Source organism: Strongylocentrotus purpuratus, unplaced genomic scaffold (genome assembly GCF_000002235.5).
Source record: "Strongylocentrotus purpuratus isolate Spur 01 unplaced genomic scaffold, Spur_5.0 spur5_scaffold_9, whole genome shotgun sequence".
In the NCBI taxonomy this organism is placed as follows: Eukaryota; Metazoa; Echinodermata; class Echinoidea; order Camarodonta; family Strongylocentrotidae; genus Strongylocentrotus; species Strongylocentrotus purpuratus.
The window spans coordinates 16,372,330-16,396,454 of record NW_022145615.1 but is presented as its reverse complement, the minus strand read 5'-3'; the positions used below and the strand labels follow the sequence as shown (position 1 = coordinate 16,396,454).

At 37.8% G+C, this 24,125-nt stretch overlaps 1 protein-coding gene and 1 long non-coding RNA gene across 2 annotated transcripts; both read left to right on the top strand.

The window, feature by feature from the left end:
* The first annotated feature begins 1,528 nt into the window (after nt 1-1,528).
* Nucleotides 1,529-10,199, top strand: LOC115920689. The gene is made up of 3 exons (XR_004062463.1): nt 1,529-1,625; nt 9,401-9,581; nt 10,105-10,199. It is a non-coding gene; the product is annotated as an uncharacterized LOC115920689 (long non-coding RNA).
* A 1-nt stretch (nt 10,200) lies between these two features.
* Nucleotides 10,201-13,403, top strand: LOC588208 (ileal sodium/bile acid cotransporter-like; the record flags this gene model as incomplete). The annotated part of the gene is made up of 3 exons (XM_030976351.1): nt 10,201-10,298; nt 11,609-11,813; nt 12,432-13,403. Coding segments are annotated over 3 exons (816 nt in total), but the record flags the coding sequence as incomplete, so codon positions are not given.
* Between the last annotated feature and the right edge of the window lie 10,722 nt (nt 13,404-24,125).

Genomic DNA, 24,125 nt, shown 5'->3' with positions numbered 1-24,125 from the left:
TTCGCACACGTATGGTATCCTCGATCGCTCAAACCAGTTTTTAACATGTGAACCTATGGGTTCACACTGAACTATTTTCCCGGTAACTGGAATTTTACCGGGAATTTTTACAGGAATAGCTAAAACCATAACTGCAATTTCGACCAATCAGATGGCTGGATTTCTTAAGTGAGGTATATAATTGTAATCAGATAATTATTTCGGTAATTATGGATAGCAATAATTTTTTTGAAAAATATGTGAAGGCCAACTGGCTGAATGGCAGAATTTCGAAACAAGTAATGGAACTATACGTTGTAAATCATAACACAAACTGAAAATCAAATATATTAACGCATCAAATCGGAGAAATAGTAGATTGTGAATGACTCAGGTATGCGTGTAGCTTCTGGTATTATACACTGTCGCTCATAACGTTGGAATATTTTTTTTTACTCCAATTTATGGAATTATTTTGACAATGATTTATTCCTAATAGATCTAGATAATAGTATACATTCTCAGATTGTATTGAATAATACATTGCCAGTGTTTGTTTTGCCTGACTGCCAAAGCATGTGTATGCTAATATGTTTCTATATCAACTAGGGGACATACGCCTTTAAGCCGTAAATAACACTAATGAGGATTAATGCCCCACAAAAGGGCACTAATATAGCACATCGACACGGTTTTAAACCTGGGGCCTCACAGTTACGAGGCGATTGCTGTGCCACTGAACCATGACTGTACGCAGTGGGGGCTAGGGTAGGGGGCAAATTCCAAAAATAAAATAAAAAACAAAGAAAATGCAATAAAGTATCAATAATTCATTGAATTTTCCCCCCGGAATACGAGGTGAATATGTGCGTTATAAAGGTAACTGATATTATTATTAATATTATTATTATCATTACCATTATCATTATTATTTGTATTATTATTATTATAATTATTATTATCATCATCATTATATGTGCTTAATGACCGTTTGTATACGTAATTCAGTTTAGTACGTCAGCCCATGTTGCTCGTATATCTCGTACGTCATTTTACAACACTTTTGTAATGCAACATGATGATTTTAGTGACAGTGTTGGAGAAAGATATCGTTAAGACAGTACGGAAAGAGCTTCCATTAAGAGCTCTTCGTATTATTTTATTTGAAAATAACTGTAATTTGATTTGACCACTTTGCCAATGGACTGTAAACATTGAACACGGATCATACTTTTCACAACTTGTTATTACTTTATTACTACCAAAAAGGGGGCCTCGTTTCCCCCTGCCTCCTGGCAATGAAAGGTGTTATGAAAGGAATAATAATAAAGTCAAAGTCCAGTGTAATCACAGTGGAAATAATACAGGTAGGCGTTACAAAAGTTTTGGAAGACCCCCCCCCCCCCATATTTACTGTGTTTCTTCTATTCACGAATTATATTTCGGGCTGCAAAGCGAAATCAATATTGACTCCGATGACGTTGTCTTACAAAGAACATACACTGACTGTAGATATACATGGGCGTATGTTTAAATATACGATTTTCATTTGAAAATAGGTTTAGTCTTTAGCAAAACGTACGTTTGAGCTGCCGCATTTGGACGAGATTCCCTTGTTATCAAGATTATAGCACAAGTGAAATACGGTGAGTACACATTACTGTACTTCTTTCGCATAGGGCTATTATCATTTTAAGCTCTAATCTTCTCCAATAGTTCGAATAGCGAATCCTGTTCAAAATTAAAATAATGAAGTCCAAATTGATTCTAAAGGTAATGCATGAAATTCGACGGAAGCCGACCGGCATACCCACAGATCCGCTACTCATATCCAACACAGATGCTGGATTTACCCTATGCATTTAAATTGAACTTGGAGTAAGAGTTTTAAAAAAATGTGGAGATGAAAGGTTGGGATTAAAGAGATGAAGAGGAATGCTATGATGGTACAAAACTTGAGAGCATATATTTGATAAAATTTACTCTGACTTATAATAATAATAACATCGGATATTTTATATACCGCACATATTCACCATGCAAGGTGCTCAGGCGCGGATCCAGGATTTCTTAGGGGGGGCCCAAATTTGAAATTATGCGAGCCAAATATTGGTACGTAATGGTGACCAGCAGTGACGTAATGCAGGGGGATGTAGGGAGGGCGAGTTTCCCCCTCCCTCCTCTGCAAAGCGCGGAAGCTATATATGACGTTTCATTAAATCATTGACGAAAGAAAACGATTCGTTGTACCGTTCTCGACTCTTAATCCTTGTCTTAATTCAGCCCCCCCTCCCCCCTCTCGCGCGAAGCGAGGAAGCTTTTACGTTTCATTAAATCATTGGAGAAAGAAAACGATTCGTTGTATCGTTCTCGACTCTTAATCCTTGTCTTAATTCTGCCCCCTCTCCGCGAAGCGCGGAAGCTTTGACGTTTCATTAAATTATTAGAGATAGAAGACGATTCGTTGTACCGTTCTCTATACTCTTAATCCTTGTCTTAATTCAGTCCCCCCCCCCCCTCCGCGAAGCGCGAAAGCTTTGACGTTTCATTAAATTATTAGAGATAGAAGACGATTCGTTGTACCGTTCTCTATACTCTTAATTCTTGTCTGAATTTCAAAGATGTTTTTTGTCTGCTCCTTTTTCTCCCTACGTCCTCTTCCTTTCCTCTCCTCTCTATTTTTTTCTATCCCCCCCCCCCCTGGCTACTCGCCTGCGGTCAGATAAACAAATTTTGATACCTTGTCCGACCCGGGAAGCTCAGGGGTTTTAGGCATTTGATTACGGTCAGATGAACATATTTTTATACCTTATTTTTGACACTGGCAGGACACTAATTGGCGTGAGGTCCAGCGGGCGAAGCCCTCAGAAAACGGGGGTTTTAGGCATTACATTTCCGTCAGATTAGCATCCAGGGGAGTCTAGGGCCCTAGGCGGGGTGCAAGGGACGGAACCCCGGAAGCTTTTTAGACGTTTAATTTCGGTCAGATGAGCAGCTAGTTAACTATTCTTTCTTTCTTGCTTTCTTTATTTCTATTTCTCTTTACTATACCTTTTCAAAAAAAGTGTGGGGGATGGGGGCTCGAGGCTTGCGATTCCAGTCGATCCCGGGCCCTAACTTTTCTCAAGAATCATATTTCTTGCCTGGCTGTAAATTTAGGAATTTGTCATTTTCCAACAAACGCATACAAAAGTATAATTTACTAAAAACTGAGGAAAAATCTCGGAAAGAATTCAGCATTATTTGTAAGCTACCATTATGAAATTCGAAATAAACCACGTTTGCATTTGAATTCCCCCAAGCCCCCCCCCTATCAGTACGCCAGTGCCTCCCCTTTTCTTCTTTCTCTTTTTTCTTCTTTCCCTTTCTCTCCTCCTTAAGGTTTGCCGAGGGGGGGGGGGGGGGCAAGGGGGCCTTTCGGCCCCTACCCCGATCCACACGTTGTTGGCGGGATTAACCGGAACTGATCTCCCGTTCTTTTCACCCTTTTCTTTTCTTCTTCCTCTTTTTTGTTCCCTTTAGCTCTCCTCTTTCCCTTTTCCTTATTTCTCTCTTTGTTATAGCGGACGCACACACACACACACACACACCCACGCACACACGCACACACACACACACACACACACACACACACACACACAAGATCATAACCTGCACGAGTCTACAAGGTGTGAGAAAACTCTGATTCAGGAAAGAATGCAAGGGTGAAAGTAAAAGCGAAAAAAGTGGACACTCTCACATGGCTTCCATGGATGCCGTCTTTGTTCTCTTTTTGCCTTCTTCTTACTCCTTGACCGTTCGCGCATATTTTTTTTTACAAAACTGTTTAGCCATATAGAGTACATGTGCAAGCACGTATACCCAGGGAAGGGAAGGGAATAGAAAAGGGAAAACAAAAAAATACATAAGGAGAGTGCAGAGGATACGGAGAAAGAAAGACAAAGAAATACATAAGAAATACATAACGGAAGGGCTTTTAGGCACCAAATTACGCATCTAGGGACCCGCATTAGGCCCCTTGGTTGAGTCCAGAGGGCAGAGCCCCCGAAAGCTCAAGGACTTTAGGCATTTAATTACGGCCAGATGAGCAAACAGGGGCCCGCCTTAGGGCCCTTGGTGGGTTCCAGGGGGTAGAGCCCCCGGGAGCTCAATGAAAAATACTGCCATTTTAGCAATACTTGTAAATCACTGGTATCAAATTAAAAATAACTCATGTTTAAATTGTATTGGGGGGGTTACTGCCCCTCCCCCCCCCCATCAGTACGCAAGTGAAAGAGGCGGAGGTGACGGAAGGGACTACCCCCATAAAGCTGTATGATAAGTCTTATATGTAAACCCCTCACATGTTTTTGAAGTTTTGTTGTGTTACAAAATTACATTCTTTAGCAAAACTACAGCATAAAAACAAGCAATATACTTTTTTCACGCTTCACTTTTACTTTGCCGATATCTAGTGTGCAGTCCGAAGGGTTGTAAATATTTACTAGGTAAATTTTAGTAAGTACTGAGCAGGAAGGGACTTCTTTAACGAGCAAGCTGAATATTCATTTTTGGAACACTGATCTATTTCTATAACTTTTAATCTTGTTAACATACAGTGTAAACTGTACATACGTGATACCAACAGAATACATATTTTCTACAATATTTACTTGTAAATTTTTAGGATATTATGCGAAGGAGCTATAGCGACCGAGCGAGAAGATGTTAGCATTTCTATTAGTCTAAACGCTGTACTCTTGGGCCCACCAGAGCCTTATAGCGTGTTGCAGTCTTTAGTCAGTATTTTCTACACATTTTGTTGGTGTGCACTTTTTCAAATTATCCATGGGGGACGATCCCCCTCAGAAAATTGAGGGAAGACATGTACCCCGTCCTTCCCCCGGGATCGCCGCTCCTGACTCGCACATTTCGCTTTCAATTGCAATTTCAATTCTTAAAATTAAAGACTCGTATTCTTGGTACCTCGGTATCTTTATGTTCCAGCTGATTAATAACGAGTTACCTCTCCCGATTTCCTCCTTTTTCCAAAAAAATAACGATATACATTCATACCCCACAAGACAGTCGAACCACTTCCACACTCCTCGAATGAGAACAGCTTTCGCACAAAAGACAATTATTTACACCGGTCCAGTATATTGGAATAACATAGATCCATCTCTTAAACAAAGTATTAGTCTATGCATTTTTAAAAAAGGTTAAAGACTAAACTTTTAGACACATATAGATGTACATGATAGAATCTCGGTTTGTTTGACTCTCGACTGCATCTCTTTCTCAATCTCCCTTTTCTAGAGCTTTTGTTTTTGTCTTCTACTATTTTCCTCCATTCATTTTTTTTCTTTTCTTTTCTTTTTCTTCCTCATTTTTTTCTTTTTTTTTTCTTCTTCCTTACTACATATTGTCTATTTATTGATCTATAAGCATACTTTGTTCATGTTTTATTGTAAAATTTGCATCTGAGGAACTAACACTTCAACAAGCTCTTCTTCAAGTTAGTTCCTCTTTTCTCGTGCTATTTCCACTATATTTATCGTTTCATTACATATTTGTTGTGATATAATTATTTTTGTATTATGTTTTGCATGAGAAATAAAAATCAATCAATCACAGAAACGCTCTAGCTGTGTCCAAGAGAATAGATTCTCGGAAAGTGGGGCATCTCGCAAAAGAGTGTAGTGTGAAAAGCCAGGGAAGGACACAGACACAAAGGCCCGAATTCACAAAGGCCCGAATTCACAAAGGAGGTTTGTAGACAAACCTATGTTTATGTGCGTCATAATTATATGACGCGTTTCAGACAAAGGTTTGTCTAAACCTTGGTCTGAAACGCATCGAAACGCGTCATATGAAGCACATAAACCTAGATTTGTCGACAAACCTCCTTTGTAAATTCGGGCCAAAACCTTCATGGGTGCGATGTGACCTGTGTGGACGTTGGCTCCACCTATTTTGTGTTTTGCTCAAAAACTATCCACAAAAAAGGACTATGTATATATGCCCCTTTTGTGAAGCGACCTATCAATATAAATGTTCACATATCAGTCCCTTTTTGGCTTGCCCTCCTCCCGTCCCCCGTCCCCCCCCCCCCAAGAAAAAATATTATCACATTGTTACATGTGTGCACAATATATATTGATGTGTCAACCTTTCGAAAGTGGTGTTTTCATAATGATTATTGACCTCCTTTAAATTTATATTTATATGGAAGACTTAAGAAGACAACTGTTTACAGTCCAACTAAGGTTGTAGAGCATGCCGTGTAGACTAAATGTGCAATGTTGTTCAATTTCTGAATTCTTTGTTTAAAAAACTTGCTTGCTGTCAATAGTGTATACATTTTTTTATACATTTCAAATGTCTAGTCCGGTTAAAAATAGCACGTAATGATTTCATTATTTGACACGTACTTCACATTGATTTATCTTATCGATAAGCGAAACGATTTGCTTTAGTATCATATAACAAATATAACAGTAATGACAAATATGGTTTTCCTGAAATTTGCATTATACAATGTATATTCATCGTTATGGAAAATGTTGTATAATATACAACAATGGGCATTAACATTTTCCAGACCAATGATTTAATTACGTTTGATATTGAAGCAGTTGCCCTTTGTATATACATGAACTTGAAATAATAAGTAGCCTTGAAAGTGTCGCAATAAATCATGTGTGAGTGAGCTTGAAGTTTAATGGCCTGTATAGCCTTTACTCTGTTTTTAATGAGATATATCTCCAATCAAATCAAAACAAACTGAGTGATGTTATCGTACAACTAAACAGTATCAATCTTCTGTTCTCCTAAATAAGCCTGGGAAACTTGAAAATTGCATTACAATGTGAATTCATTGTCAGTGAAAATGTAATACAATACACAACAATGGGCAAATAATTGTTTCCAGACCAATGATTTAAGTAAGAAGAACTTATATTTTATATTGAAACTGTTGCCGTTGTATATACATCAGGCGCGGATCCAGGATTTCTTAGGGGTGGGGGCAAAATTTGAAATTATGCGAGTCAAATATTGGTTCGTAATGGTGACCAGCAGTGACGTAATTGGGGGTGGGTGGGTGCAGGGAGGGGCGAGTTTCCCCCTCCCTGCTCCGCGAAACGCGGAAGCTTTGACATTTCAATAAATTATTAGAGAAAGAAGACGATTTGTTGTACCGTTCCCAAAAAATAATCCTCGTCTGAATTGAGTTTTCCCCCTCCCGCGCTATGAAAGTGGAAGCTTACGTTTCATTAAATCATTAGAGAAAGAAGACGATTTGTTGTGTCGTTATCCCCTTTTTTCTTTTCTTCTTCCTCTTTTTTCCTTCCCTGTATCTCCTCTTTTCCTTTTTTTCCCCTTTCCTTCCTTCTCTTTTATTTTTTGATTTGGGGGGGGGGGACAACAGCCTGGGAGGAAAGTCCTTTTGCCCCCCCCCCCCCCGATCTACTTCTTCCCTCTTTTCTTTTCTTCTTCCTCTTCTTTTTTCCCTTTCTCAACTCTTTCCCTTTCCGTTCTTTCCTTCTCTCTCTCTCCTTTTTTTTTTTGCGGGGGGGGGGGGGGGCCAGGCCCGCTTGCACCCCCCCCCCCTGGATCCGCGCCCGGAGGTGCTCAAGGCGCTCCGAATTTTACCCGGCTGTGCTAGGCTGCCGATTTTGGCGCTCACAGCAAGTTCAAGGAATTCCTTCCTACCGGTACCCATTCAACACCTGGGTGTAGAGTGGCAATTGCCTAAGGAAATTTGTGCCGCGAGGGAACTCGAACCCCTGTGATCCACAGTCTGACGGCTTATCCACTAGATCACAACACCTCTAAATTTGTATTGATTTTAATTATAGCTTTATTTCATAAACCATAATTTAAAAAATTGCATGAATGTGACCAAAAAAACGACAGTATAAGCAGTGGCGTATCAAGATATTATAAAATTGCTCCTTTTGTTTGTTTAAGATTCCCCGGGTTTGCCGCCCCTACTGGCAGGTAAATATATAATATTTTTTCTTTCAGTGTTCCATGATATTGCATCGACCGGGAAAAGGGGGCTGGTTGGCTCATGAGAGCTGTACGAGAGGTAAAACAAATACTGAGAACAATTAAAAAACCTATATCCCTTTTTACACCGTATATTACCCACAATTTATTGTTATAATATGGTTGATATTCGTTATGTATATCTTATTATGAAATATTATATGATATTCATTGGAACATGAGTTCAAATATGTTATCTTGAGATTGATTTTCAATAAATGGCCTGTTGGAGGGTTCAAAAAATGGAGAAAAAAAATTATTGTTATCTGAAATAGCACATGTAATAGAAAAACGAAATGTGATTGACATGGTTTGGTGGTCCGATTATGGTTAGCATGGCTACCAGAAATTATGGATTTTTTTTTTCTCGGTAGAATTTTGATAACAGGTGTAGAGGAGGGGCGGAAGAAAAAGTAAACCGAGCACATCGTTGTATGCGGTCCCCGGGCTTATAGGGTTAAATTTGTAGACATGGCATTAATATATTTGTCGGTATTTGGTGGCTAGTTTTGTTTGTAATCGGTGGTCTTTACTCCCCCCCCCCACCCACTGAAAAAAAGTCTAGCGACGCCCCTGTCCCCCTACGGCTCTAGTAGTCCAGTCTTTGGTCGGATGATTTATATAGTATGACACTAGCCTATGATATCTAGTGAGTGTTCCCCGGTTATACATAATGTTGACATTATGTAAAGCTCAAATATGCAGAAACACGGGGGAAAACATATTTTTAACGAGTGACGATTGCATAATACTACTGTACATCGACCTATGCTGGAGTTATGGAGACCTCTTAGAAGTTAGAATTTAAAAGTTACAATTCTCCCTTCATGCTAAATTTTTTTTAAATTCTCGCAACCACTGCGTAAATGATAATGCCTAGAACAAATGTTTTGGTGCTTGATTTTTATTTGGGGTTTTACTTACTGCTTCATTTGTCATGCTTGTATTGAAGATAAATGTTTTAGTCTGCCAGATGTCTTAAAACAGTGCAATACTTTAAAACGCTCAAATACATGTACAAGGTTTATTCAAGCGGAACAAAATGAAATTGTAATTTATCATGTAAAATGTAACACTCAAGCTGTGACTTCTCTCTTCTTGTCTTCCCTGTCACTATCTTTACCGTGTTATCGTTATCTTTTCTCTGTCCTCTGTTGTTGTAAATGTATGTGTTTTTTATATAAAATAAGTTTGCATCTTGTTTATGCTTAGTATTTATTTGGGAATCATTCTCATCAAGCCAATTTTGGCTTTCATGATTCCCCACTTCCTTTTATCTTATGTTGATAATGAACGAACATGTAATACTTTTATTTTTTTTAATGTTTTTTAAAAGAGAGCGAAATAAATAAATGAAATGAAATGAAATAAATAATTGTTTCCTCAGGGAAATGGAGATGTCAACTATGAAAATGACGACCATGATGAACACGACAAGGAATGGCACTGTCAATGATAGCACCACTGAAGCGCTCACTTTGGCCACCCAGGTGGTCAACATCTTAATCCTGGTATTTTTGATGATCTCTATGGGTTGCACCATCGATCTCAAGGATTTGAAACAAACGGTCAGTATCTGGCATTAAATAAACTAAAAGCCTAGGCAACCAGCTTGCTTGAAGGGGGTGAAAGGGCAGTTTGCTTACCCGACAATTGCAAGACCAAAACAAAACATGATAGCCGACTGTTCAGTAAAGTAAGAACATTATTGCAAGGTAAGAAATATTCAAATTGCTGTTAAAACCTCATTAGTAATGGACCTTATCTTGGAAATAATGTCTAGAGCAGATCATCATACTCATCATCCTACTGATGTTAGTGATGTTCATGCAGGCCATATGTAGGCCTATTTTCTTTTGTATTGAAAATTTAACAATATTTGTATGAAAATATGATTCCATATGTTTTCTGCAAATCAGACTTAGGCAATTGTAATAGCCTTGTCCATCATCTATTAAAATGATTTTACGCTATATCGACGTATTACGTAATTGGATTTTTTTTTATGGGATTGACATCAGTGTATTTAAATGCCTTTGAGCTTAATTCTCGAAAATCTTTGTGATTGTGCTTACAACTTTTTAACCACAGTTTCGTCATCCGGCTGGTTTCTTCGTTGGGATGCTATGTCAGTTTGTCCTGATGCCCCTCATCGCATTCTGTCTCGGGCTTGCTTTCAGACTGGAGGCCGCGGGGGCTCTCTCAGTTCTCATTCTTGCCTGCTGTCCCGGGGGCACCCTCTCGAATCTATTTACATACTGGACTGACGGTGATGTATGTCTCAGGTAAATAATTGTGATTACGAAAAAAGGTGGTGGAGGTTGAGCGATGGCCACAGGAGCAATGGCCATTATTTCATCTTTGCCATCTTTTCGCATGTTTGACAAGCATATGAATATGTCAGATCACGTTTCAAATGTATCAAAATCTATTAATGTCCACTAACATATTACCTCAGTAGAACAAATAAATCGTAATTAAAGTAAAATTTCGTATGATAAATTTCTCTCTTTGTTTGTTCGTAAATAGTTCTTGTTTATGCGCTTTGCTCTAATAAAAAGGAACTTATCAATGTGATATTATTATTAGTAGTATGTCATTATCATTATATACCTTTCTTTAGAAATCTAGCCATCTGATTGGTCGAAATTGGAGTCGTGATTTTAGCCATGCCCGCCTACAGGTACAGAGTGTATGCCCGCCTACCGGTCAATAGTTTGTTAAAGATGCCGGTTGCACCGGGTAACGGGCTGCACAAATACATTTTGCTGAGATCGGTTTACGTGTACAGGTTTCTTTGTGCGAGCGCGGATAACATACAGTGTTATTTTGTCTGCGATTCCCGAATGATCGCTACATTCAGGCAACTTTCTAACTTAGATTTACAAACAGTGTCTCAGATTTTATTTGATGTTTTAACCAGTCTTTACTCAAAGAAAAGGATTAGGTAAGAATTCTTTGTAGATTTGTTTGTTTGTTTGAGGCGCGCCGCGGTCTTAAAGCAAGTAGAAACAGCCAGTCCTAGATTATTAAAGCAGTCGATATCCCTTTTATATGCCGAATTCAAACAAAAGTCTACCAAGAATTCTTACCTTATACTTTTATCGAGTGAAGATTGGTTAAAACATCACGGAAAATCTGATAAACTGTCTGTTTATCACCACCCGAAAATGACTGAAATTTTCGATCAGTTGGGAATCGCAGACAAAAAGCACTGGTGTCCGCGCTCGCTCAAAGAACATTTTAACACGTAAACCAATGGGTATCGCAGCAAGATTTCATTATTTTCCCGGTAACTGAAATTTTGCCGGGATTTTACTCTTGAACTAGTAAATGGTTTGGGCATTTTTCGTTTCTTTACTGGAATGGCTAAAATCACGACTGCAATTTCGACCAATCAGATGGCTGGATTTCTTAAGTGAGGTATATAATCTATATTATTATTATTACAGAATTAGTGAAAAACATCCTTATAATTTTCAGAGACCATTTAGCGTGCCAATAAATTTCCTTCCTGCGGTTATCAATCATGTTTACAAGTCATGCAATATTTCGAAATACATCTTCCACTTTTCTTTTGCCTAACGTGACACAGTGTGTGCATGACGACAGTCTCGACAGCGGTTGCTATAGGTATGATGCCCCTCAATCTCTTCATCTATTCCCGAGTATGGACCGACGACGGTGCAGTCATTCCCTATGTCAACATTGTAACCACCTTGGTTAGCATTCTCATTCCCGTCGCTTTCGGAGTGTTTGTCCGGTGGTGGAGGAAAGAATGGACCAAGTATATCACCAGGGTTAGTATAATAATCTTAAACATACATCTTCTATATCAATTCGGGGTTGAACATACCTTCAAGATTCCGTGAGGACCACGCTAAACTTCAAACTCCATTTAAGATGGTTCATTTTCTAGGGCTAGAAACCCAGATTTCACATATTTAATTTCAGTGTTTAGTACATCCGATCATCAGATTCATATGACTGTGTGCCTCATCTCCACTCCGTGGTAGGTATTCCCAACAGATGAATACTGCGATGTAATATGGCAATTATGATGACCGCAATGCCTATTAAACCAGTAGGTCCCCGTTTCCCTCCTAGGTATAGAGAGGCAAATGTAATATAATGTCTAGCCTTTAGGACCTTAGTGTGGCGCAAGTTCTCATCTCTCTTCAAATCTCAATTCAAACAACTTGATTATGACATATAGCACCATGCCTTCAGTGTTGCCCTCATTCTTATTTATGCCTTGCTACTCATCGGGGGGGGGGGGGGGTAATCAATTAAAATTCGTTTCGATCTTTAACATAAAAAAAATTAAGGTCAATTACAAGGCTTGATGAAATACTGCCCTGAACAGGTATACTTTACCTTTTTTTCATTCTTACCCGTTCTTATCAATGTATCTTCAGGTCGGCGTAGGCGTCGCTTTCCTCTTTATGATCGTTGCCTGGGTTCTGTTCTTCAAACTTAACCCTGGCTTCCTGAACGCAGGATGGCAATTATGGATGTGTGCCATGTTGCTCCCATTTTTGGGCTACGGTTTAGGCTATGGCTTGGCTGTCTTGCTCCGTCAACCCCATAATAAGTGTCGCGCTATCTCCTTCGAAACCGGCTCACAAAACGTTTCTCTAGCCACGACACTGATTGTAGTGAGTTTCGCCAACTCACCACTCTTCTACGACATGCTGTTCTACCCAGCTCTCTATGCGGTCTTCCTATACGTCGATACGTCCATAGTCATCGCAATACTCAAAGTAGGAATGTACCTCCATAAGAAGCACCGCTCGACCACGGATAAAGAACATGACGAGAATGACAAGTTTGGATATGATAACGAAGCCATAGCCACAGACCAGGAGGAGGGGGTGAAAACAGTTGCAATTAAACAGACAGCAGCAGACAATTACGTGAAAACAGATTAAGATGATGATGAAGGGCTAAAATTTGTAATAAGCGGACAAAATTAGGTCATGAAATAATTTTCATTATCACGTCTGGAGATAAAAATTATAGGAAGGAAATTTAGAACTAATGAATGCTATTTACAGAATATAAATGACGTTGGTTTAAAAAATGCAAAATGCATACGGTTTTAAATTGCGATGCTTCAAAGAATTGAAGTTACAGTGGTCATTTGACTGTTATTCGGAACGTTGCCAATAGAATTTCATGATTCTCGGAAGGGTCTTTACTTTATCTTTATCTTTACTACCATGCAATTTTTCATGTTGCATAACAAAGTGATTTTCTATGGGTTTTTTCTCTTTGCCTCTAATGAGGTGTTTATTCAATATTCAACAATAAAACAATTTTTCAAACAATTCAGCAAAACAATGGAACATCGATAATAAACATAATATTGTTTTAGATATAACCAATTAAATTTGCAGGAGACTTCATATTTGTTACTTTCGCATGTGTATTTATTTTAGTCTGTGAGTCATTTCTCTCTTAAATAAATATATCGAATTCGATTCCTTATAATCATACCCATACTTATTACGACAATTAATCAATTTATAAATAGACCAAGATGTAATCGTCATAAACAAAGCGATTGCGGTTTGCGAATTCATTTCAATATTAAAAGCATGTAAAACTAAGTCCTTTACATATTCAAAGAAGGTTTTGTTTGTCTTACATGAAAAAAGGCATGAACAACATCTTCAGTTTCTCGGCAAGTTAAACAAAGGTCATCGTATAGAGGAGCCCAATTGAACAGATTTTTCTGAACTGGTAGCATATCATATAAAAGATTGAAATTGAAATCACGTAGACGAAATTCTTTAATTCCAACCAAATTTATGTTAAATTAGGACAAGAATAAACGTCCTTCTGTAAGACATTTTTCCAATACAACCATTTATTTAATTTGATTTCTTTATACCTCATCATATTATACCACTAAAATGGCTTACAGGCTTAACTGCTTTCCCAAATACAATGTGGGGGGGGGGGGGTAATGGAATTATGATCTTTGAATCCTAAAGTTACTCTATGCTTATCATTTATCCAGTTTTTTGGAATTTATTTTGTGTAGCTTTGTATAGTCACAAATTCAAAGTTCTTTACTTCGTCTAGTTTTAAGACGGATATATAATTCATTTACTGAAACAAAAGTACAATTTTTAAAGATATCCTTTAGATATATAATACCACTTTTATACCAATCTTCATAAAATAACATTTTATTTTCAAAAACAGTTTTGATTATGCTATAAAATATTTTCGTCAACACTTTTCTGTGGTTGACATTCAACTGATGTGTAGTTTTTTTTAATGAGGCACCATGCAAGTAATATTTCAATGTAAAAGTTTTAAGAGGTGTAATGCATCATCAGTATAATTGCAATTCAGAATTAGATGCAGGCCTCCCAAACAGTCAACACAATGTTGACTCATATCTTTCCAAATTTATTTTGTATTGTCTAAAATCATGACAAGCCATTTAAGCCTAAAACTGAACGTTTGGCCTTTTAACATCGACCATTCTTATTCCTCACTTACAACAATCCTGAGTTACAATACATCGTTTTACCTTTTCAATTTTACTTTTCTAAAGAAAATTAAGCATCAAGCTATTAAGATTTTTTTTTTAATAGATGGTATTGAATCAACAATCATTAAAAGTTCGCAAACAGTGTTCATTGTCGCAAAGAATTTTTGAAAATATACAAATTTTCTTTGCGAATTTATTTTTTTCGCAAACAGTTTGCAAGCGTTTGCAAAACAGTCGTAAGCCTTTGCAAACGGTTTTAAGACGGTGTCGCTGAAGTTCTTTATGATTCGCCAATGCTAGCGATCACTTAACCATATGGTTTCTATATAAAATCGTCCCAAGTCATATCAGGAGTAAGCAAAAGGTCCCAAACATTCACAAATAGTGGCAAAGGGTTGCCAAATAGTTGCAAATCCTAGCAAAAACTGTAGCTGACATTTGATTACAGTCGCTTATAGTCACCAACTACCTTTCGCAAACGCGTTCGCAAACATTCACTCAAATGTTGTTAATTGTCGCTAAACATCGCTAAAGGTCGCTTATAATGTCGCAGAGGCGAACACTGGTTTTCGCCAAAATTAGTTTTAAAAAACTTTTATAGGCAGCCGCACAGCAAACGCAAGGCCATTGTACGCACGACGTTTGGGTGACGTCGAACCGCTCTACGGCATGGCTAAGTCCTGTGTAATAGCTATGGAGAACCTAGAAATAAAAAAAGTGATAATTCCGCGCTTTTATCCCACGGCGATTTATACGGCCTGTAAAAGATAATGAAACGCCCGCATAAATCTCTCGATTTCGGGGGCCTACGGCAGCCGTATCCTACTCGTACAGCAAATGTGACTGAGGCATACCACTCGTTGAAAGCATCAACTAAAATATCACAGATCTCATTCCAGAACACCTTTAAAATTCCGCGGTTATTCTATCAGAGTCTGGAGTTTAGCTTTTCCTCATTGAGAATACAGTTTGTGTACATTCTCTTTGTGTTTAATTAACCTTCACAAATATTTTATTCATCGTCAGAAAGAGATGAAATATTTTGGGAAGAAAGGTAGTATTCTGCGGTTTAAACATCAATATCTTCTGCACCATAATAGTATTAGTAGTACATATCATTTGGTATGCGCCATCGATCTAGTAAACTATTCTGAGGCGCAGAGGGAGTTTAAATAACTTTCAATAATTCTTCTTCCGTTTCCTGTCTTTAACTGATTTATGTTTTTTCTGCTAGCATTTCTTTTTTCAAAACTGAGAAAATATTTCGTACTTCTTTTTCCCTCTTCCAAGTTGCCTTAGCTCTGATAGCAGCTCGTTTAGATTCTATTTTGTATATATTTTCCCGCTCCTCTTTATGACTCTCTATTCTTTTTCAATGTCATTATTTCCACTTTGATTATCATTAACCCTATGTATGCACATTAAGCTTTATTTCTAAAAAACCTTTTCTTTTTCTTTTTTCTCTGCAACTTTATGTCAACAAAATTTTCGTGTACATTCACGTATCCCTATTTTCAAAAGTTCCCATTTCTGTAGGGGACTCATATTTTGAGAATTGATTGAACTAATAACATGACGGTGGTGAAGATGTTGTTTTGGAGGATAATGATGGTGGTGGTAGTGGTGATGATGATGGTGATAGAAGTTGAGGAGGAGGAGGATGACGATAATGATGAAACTGATGATGGCAATGATTATAATGATGATGATGAAGATAACGATGATGAAGGTTATGGTGATGACGATTGTGATGATGATGGTGATAGAAAAAGAAGGAAAAAAAAACGACGACGATGGTAATGTTAATGATGATGTTTTATAATGACTAAGATGATTAAAAATTACTTTTTCACTGTGATTGACGGAAGAAATGAATTTAGGTTATTTTACGATGCGATAGGCATTCTTATTACGCCTTAAAAGTAAAGTAAACATTTTAGAGAACTCATTTGGAAATAATGGGTATTATGATACATGTTTTATGTCTGTCTTATATGATATTTTTGTAATGCTATGAACTCAATTGATTTTGACAAGTTTTCCTTTTTACAAGAATAGATTATTGTTCAGTTTAAAGGTTGTTTAAAGGTACATGTAATGTCAAGTTTTGGGAAATTTAAAAATTGGATGAATAGTAATTCTTTTCAATTTTGATATATTTGGATGCCCCTGTGGATGTATTATAAGTACTAGAAAATTTAAACCGTAAAACACTTCTGCTTTAGAGAAAAGGAATAATAACAAAAATCTACCGGTGCTCCCGGTAAATTTCAAATATTTCAAATAGCGTCTAAGGCCATTCCATGGTAGCTGCGACCATGAAAATATCAGAATATGTAGTTCTGATGAATAATTTCTAAACGGAAATAACGAATCGGTCGATTGCAGTCAAGAAACATCGTTGTAAAGAGAAAGTAATATCAGTCTTGAGAGGGCGCTATACAACATAAAGAGTTTACTGTTTACAATGTCATCACTTTAGACTCGATTTCAACAGCGACAACGATCAATGAATATTGTAAAATCGAATTTGCTTCCAATATATTCATTTAAACCAAATTCATGACCCCATACCAACACTTTGTATTACTTTTAATAGCTGTTAAATATTGAAACATGGATTTTAATACTTAGTAGCCAACTATTCGTATTCTAGATCGAAATCACCATAAATACAATTGTTATTTTATAGATTTAAGCGGATCGAGATAAAACACACAACGCCTTTAATATATAGAATATTATATTGTAATTTTTTCAATGTTATCGTAGTATAGTATTAATGACTGCTTTGAGGCGTGACGAGGGGAATAGCCCAATTGTAACCTTCCCGAGAGCGTATAAAAACAACTATTTCTCGAATATTAAAGCAGTCATTAATACTTTTATATGCCGAAAAAAAATAGACTAAAAAATAAAAAATAAAAAATACTTTTTTTGTGGTCGAAGATGAGATTCGAACTCTTGCGTATAAAAGGTGATGTATCTAAAGTCAGCGCCTCAGACCTCTCGGCCATCGCGCGTTATTAACATGCAAGGCAGTTTTGTACGATATATACATTAAAATGGATTGAAACCGGCTTCGCGTGTGATGAATGCTTCGCAAAAGCTCCATATACGGACTCTTCTTTTACTTTTGCAATGCATATTGGCACGAACTTAGATCAAGATCTATCGGCAGATGTTGTTTTTTTGTTTTTGGAAGTTTATTTTCGTCTTCATGTCAACAATGCAAGATAAAATTGTCGGTAAGATCGATCGAGATTCAATTGTATTGAAATTACCGACCAATTATTCGCACACATACGGTATCCTCCATCGCTCAAACCATTTTTTAACACGTAAACCTATGGGGTAACCATGGAGACTGACCTATTTTTTTTAATAACCATGGTTATTAAAAATATTAAATGTTTTAAGCATGGTTACCGGGAATTTTACAGGAACAGTTGAAGTTTATGAATGCAATTTCGACCAATCAGATGGCTGGATTACTTAAGTGAGGTATATAAAAAAAGGCTATTACCTATTATCTGAATTATTCTGCATCTCGCATAATTGAATATATGGGAATATGACGAGCACATTGGGTGGATTATGATTTATCAATGTTTAGCCTTTTATGAAGATCCTATATAACAACGGGGCTGTGAACTGAAAGGCCTACAAATAAGTCTTCAATGGTGCAAGGCTTACTTTTTCCCACGTAAGATATCAGCACTCCCATTCCTGCTCCCAGTATTAGTACAAAGTCACTTAAAATGATAATTGCCTAAAAGTATAAATACATTTAGTTTTTCCAGGATAAGTACAATATGTGTTATGTATCATTATGTGTACCTGTTATTTATACTAGTTTATGCGTATTAGTTTTTCTAACCTTTATTACCGACCATTTTAAAATCGAATTACTGCAGTTTGCACAATATTGGCCTTGGGTTAACAGGTTGTGGATCCACTTTAGTTTACAATGGATCAATGCCATGTGGCAAAATATCCATTGTAAGTGAGATAGCAGTATGTCAATAATAAAAAAGAATTAACATTGCATCTTTATTTTAAAGGTTAGAAAAAAGTGATTTATTCAATATTGATTAATACATATAAAAGATACCCCAATTAAATTATGATACATTATTTCTTTCATAAATTGACGATCAATCACTCAAACTAAAGGACATTAAGTTAAATTTCTTATACTTGTTAATGTAATGGTTCGGTTAATTAAGTAGCGACTGGTTGATTTGGTATGATATATTGATCATAATTATTAATAAATCAAAAGGAATAATAACCAATCTAAGAGATTCTGGATTGTAAACCTATTACGGTGTCAGAAACAAACGTATTTAAAATTTACCTATATAGTACGAAGATAACAATTATTTTGATGGATAGTAACGGTAAACATCCTTGTTCATAATATCGTGTTTGCAGTTCGCTCGTTTATCTCCTATCAGATTAACGGTGACTTTTAACTGTTAAGGTAACGGGATCAAAGTTCATAGCTTCCTGCGTGCACAGACTATTTTGATTCATAACCTCATAATCGAATATATATATCAGACCTCGGAGCTCGCATGCAAAGATCACCTGTTATTTCATGTCATCCACTTTCCACAGCTATCAAAAGGGTCAGTTTATGCTGACATGTCAACGACTTACTATTGTAATCTTATTCCAATTTACTCCCGATCAGATGAGAAATCGTTTCTAAATCGGCACCCGTTTCATCAACACGGTGAGTTATTACTATTGTTTTCATGATTACGTTGAGTTATTTATCATTATTCTAGGCGTATGTGTATCATTAATTGTGGTTCGTATAGCAAAACTTGTAAATGAGGTGCATCGTTTATTTGATCTTGACTTTCATCCGTTGTTTCCTTGTTTTTTTTTTTATTCCATCCCTTTCCGGCTCGAAGGGTCCGTGAGCTGTAAAACATATCTTCTTTGCAGTATATAGGCTAGTCATTGGTATTTCTGTCATGAAATATGAGTGAGAGCAAGATGCGATTTTTCAGTGGTATGGAATCCTATTACCTATCCAGTCTAATGATACCTCTGACTAAAGGTATATTCATAATGTGGTGCAAATTGAATAAGTATTGTTGGGCTATTAAGTCCAAGTTATTGTCCCGTACGCAGGGCTCAAATTAATTTTTTGTCCACGGGGGCTCTTCCCCCCCCCAAAGAGCCCCCCGTGAGCCTTCTCACGGGGGCTCTTTTAGTACTGACGGGGGCTCTTTTTTATACAAATATCCATTGAATTGGTACCTACGATACTCCTCAATTATTTGCTATTTCATCATTATTATTTCAATCAGCATTTTCCCTCTTACAAATTTACAAATTAAATAATAAATAATAAAGGGAGGTAAAAGAGGGAAAAGTAAGGCGACGAAGAGGGAGAGAGAGGGAGAGAGAACGAGAGGGGATAGCCTATGGCCCGGGTTCAAATTCAGTTCTCTTTAATTTAAATGACCCAGTACTGATGATCATAATTTTATCTACCATGTGATTGCCAAGTGTACGCCACACCGAATAGCACTAGCTCACATTTTGTTATTGTTGTCAAGAACTTATTGGCATCCAGCCAGTAGATTTTCATCATGTGTTTGATCTTGTATTGAAAAAAAGATCAAACACATCATCATAATCTACAGAGTGCAACCAAAAATTTCTTAAAAACAATTGAAATTTCTTTCAGGAAGCCTAACACTAAAAGCTGTTTTTGATTCAAAGAGCATCGTAGAGACGATGAACAAATAAGAATAATAGTACATTCACTTCTATTTTCCCCGCCAAATAATCCGAACAAAAGAATCAATCGAGGGTAATCAACTGTTAAACGAATTTATCATGAGTCCTTGAAAAATTAATTAATACTGCTTGTCAAATATTATTGAAGAACAGCAAAGGCGAACGCGATAGTCGCTACAATTCAGAAATCATTGCTTGCATTGCTTTTCTCTCCAAATTACCGTGAGATATCAAGCTACATAGAACTATGATCGACACATAAGATATTGTCTTGAAAACAGTCAGAAACATTAGAACTTGAATGAATAAAACATAATGCAAATGAATAAGACTAGAATGAATAGGACACAAGTTAATTTCTACCATTTAAATCATCCGGTACCAAATACCTGAGCAAAATTCGAACCAAATGCATTAAATGGTAACAAGCGCGTAGCCAGGATTTTATTTTAGGGGGGGCGGTATTGAGCACGCGAAGCGTACGAATCACTTAAAGAGCGCGCGCAGCGCGCTCCCTAGGGGGATGAGTGCAGGGAGGGGGGAGTTTCCCCCCTCCTGCGCGAAGCGCGGAAGCTTTGAAAGAAGACGATTCGTTGTACCTTTCTCGACTCACAATCCTTGTCTGAATTCAGCCCCCCTCCCTCCTCCTGCGCGAAGCGCGGAAGCTTTGACGTATTATTAGACAAAGAAGACGATTCGTTGTACCTTTCCCGACTCCTAATCCTTAATTTGAACTCAGTTTCCCCTTTCCGCGCGAAGCGCGGAAGCTTTCACGTTTCATTAAATTATTAGAGAAAGAAAACGATTCGTTGTACCGTTCTCGACTCCTTTTCCCTTTTTCTTCCTACTTCCTCTTACTTTTTTCTTCTCTTTCTCTCTCTTTTTTTTTTTGGCCGGCGTTTTTTTTTTGGGGGGGGGGCGACCGCCCCCACCGCCCCCCCCCCTGGCTACGCGCCTGAATTTATGGTAAACTTAAAGACAATGATTCATGACAATTGTCAATTGTCATGAGTTTATCGTCTAGACGTATTGCAAAAGTTAATCAGAATAATAATGATCAGAATGATACCTCTACTATAAGGCCTAATTCTACATGTACTATACTACACTACTGCCATTGTAGATTATGCTGATAATACAGATGATAATAATGATATGATAACAATTATAATAATACTATATACTTATACTAATCGTCATCAAAATCATCATGTTCATATTCATCAAAATGATAACAATAATAATGATTATAATAATTACAATAATAACTTATCTTAACGATAATAATCATGATAAGGATAATAATCACAATAACAAAATAACATTAGTAACACCACCAACCATAATAATCATTGTTGTCATTATTATTGTGATACCGCTTCTAGTACTACTCCTACTACATGTACTAGGAAGAAGGACGGGAAGAGGAAGAATCTTATTGTTTATTTTTTGTATTATCGAGGCATACAAATGCACAGGGAGGTAAGAGAGGGAAAAGTAAGGCGACGAAGAGGGAGAGAGAGGGAGAGAGAACGAGAGGGGGTAGCCTATGGCCCGGGTTCAAATTCAGTTCTCTTTAATATATTTGACCCAGTACTGATGATCATAATTTTATCTACCATGTGATTACCATGTGTACGCCACACCGAAGAGCACTAGCTCAAAAGATTTTACTCACAAATATATATATATATATATATATATATATATATATATATATATATATATATATATATATATATATAGTAAAGCTACATACACTTAACTGAATGAAAGAAACCTATAGAAAACGGACTGGATCTTAATGAAAATACTATTCTAAACAAGAATGTACTACATGTACTACATTACGTTACAATTTCACGAGAGAAATAGAACTCGAGAGGGGAAGAAAAGAAGAAGTGATGAAAATGAAAGAAGACTAATAGCATGAGAGGAAAGAAAAGAGCTAAAAGGAAGACAAGAAAAGGGTGTAAAAAGGAAAAGGAAGAGCAAGAAAGAGAGAGAGAGATAGCCTTGAGCTTTTGATCGGCTAATGAGTAATAAATGAAACAGATTTTGAGCGGAGTAATTATCTTTCGCCGGAGAACTTGCATAAGGAGCTAAAACTTGATGTTTTTTTAAATCAAACATTATGGGGAATAGCAAACAACGGCTGAGCATTTATTGCACTAATTGCCAGAGGAGCATTCATGTCTTCCACGAGGCCGCACTTTTGGATCAGAGAGCAATTTAATTGTCGGTGGAGCATTGTCTTTTGCGGGGTACTTTTAGGGAGGAGCAACAATTATTGTCGTAGTAGCCTTTGTATTTTACGGGGCACTTTTTTAGCGGAGCAAATGTCGGCGGAGCAATTGTCGCGTTTTGCGGAGCAATTGTCGGCGGAGCAACTGTCGTTCGAGGAGCATTTGTCACCGGAGCAATTGTCGCGTTTTGCGGAGCAATTGTCGGCGGAGCAATTGTCGGCGGAGCAAATGTCGGCGGAGCAATTGTCGGCGGAGCAAATGTCGGCGGAGCAATTGTCGGCGGAGCAAATGTCGGCGGAGCAACAGTCGGCGGAGCAACTGTCGCGGAGCAAATGTCGGGGAGCAATTGTCGCGTTTTGCGGAGTAAATGTCGGCGGAGCATGTGTCATGGAACCAAAGCAGCAACCAAAAACTTAGGGTTATCTGAGATAGGTGAAAGTAAGAGTTAAAAAGAAAGTCATGCTAAAACGGCGCTTCACTTCCCCCCCCCCTGAAAAAAATAAAATAGATTAGTAGTCCTCCTCTCCAGCATCTCTCCCCCCCCCCCCCCGCTTTAATGTCACATTTTCACTTGGCAGCCCAAGGGGGCCGGGAGGAGGGGGTTAAACCCCCTAACCCCCCCCCCCCTAGATCTGCCCATGTTACCATATCATTCCACGACATCTTGGTCTTCCTCTTCTTTTCAATACGGACTTTTAGATTTGCGTGGACGTGGACGTGTTACGTCCTTTTAAGGCACTGGCAGCCACACGTCTCGTCCTTTTAAGCACTGGCACTGCCTTAAAAGGAGGTCACACGTTGCAGTCCACGTTCTCATCGTGCAAATCTAAAAGTCCCTAATATTGATTTACTGGTCGAGTTTCATTATTTGCTGGTCATTTGAAATCACCAGATTTCAGCGGGTTAACGCTTTCACAACGAAAAACTTCTCCATGACCATGTTTCTGCCCTTGCGCGATCGCCTCCAGCTCCAGCAGACATGGCGCGGCAGCGTGCACACGTACCGCTACTAACGGCGCAGTAGGCCTATAACCACTGATGACGGCAGCACTGCACTGCGAGCTAAATCGGTAATAACTAGGCCTACTCATAAAACGAGAAATCTTGCACGCTAATCTAAGTTCCCTTTCATTGGTTTAAGGTTTGAAAATTTAAACTCAATATTGTGTTAAAGTTATAACAGAAAAGATAATCTTTATTTTATAATTCCACGGGAGCGATTTTTAATTTTGCAATCGCCCCCGTGAGCAACCTGACGGGGGCGATTATGTAGCTCACGGGGGCGAATCGCCCACCGCCCCCGTGTATTTTGAGCGCTGCCCGTACGTCACAAACAACATTTAAGATTTAAATATAATTATATGAAGTTAAAGGCACTACTAGGGCTTATTTCAGACTAAAAAATGAAATTAAAATGCATATTTGATGTCAATGTAGTACTTTTCAGAATTATAGAATACTTTGTGACGTACCGTAACCTGCCCGGTTACCGCTCTCCTCAGCTAAGTGGTTTCATCGACACAACGGCCGTCTTCCATTGGCAAAGTTTCTCCGGTGCGCAATGAATAGAAGGCGTGCAAGTAACTTATCTATTG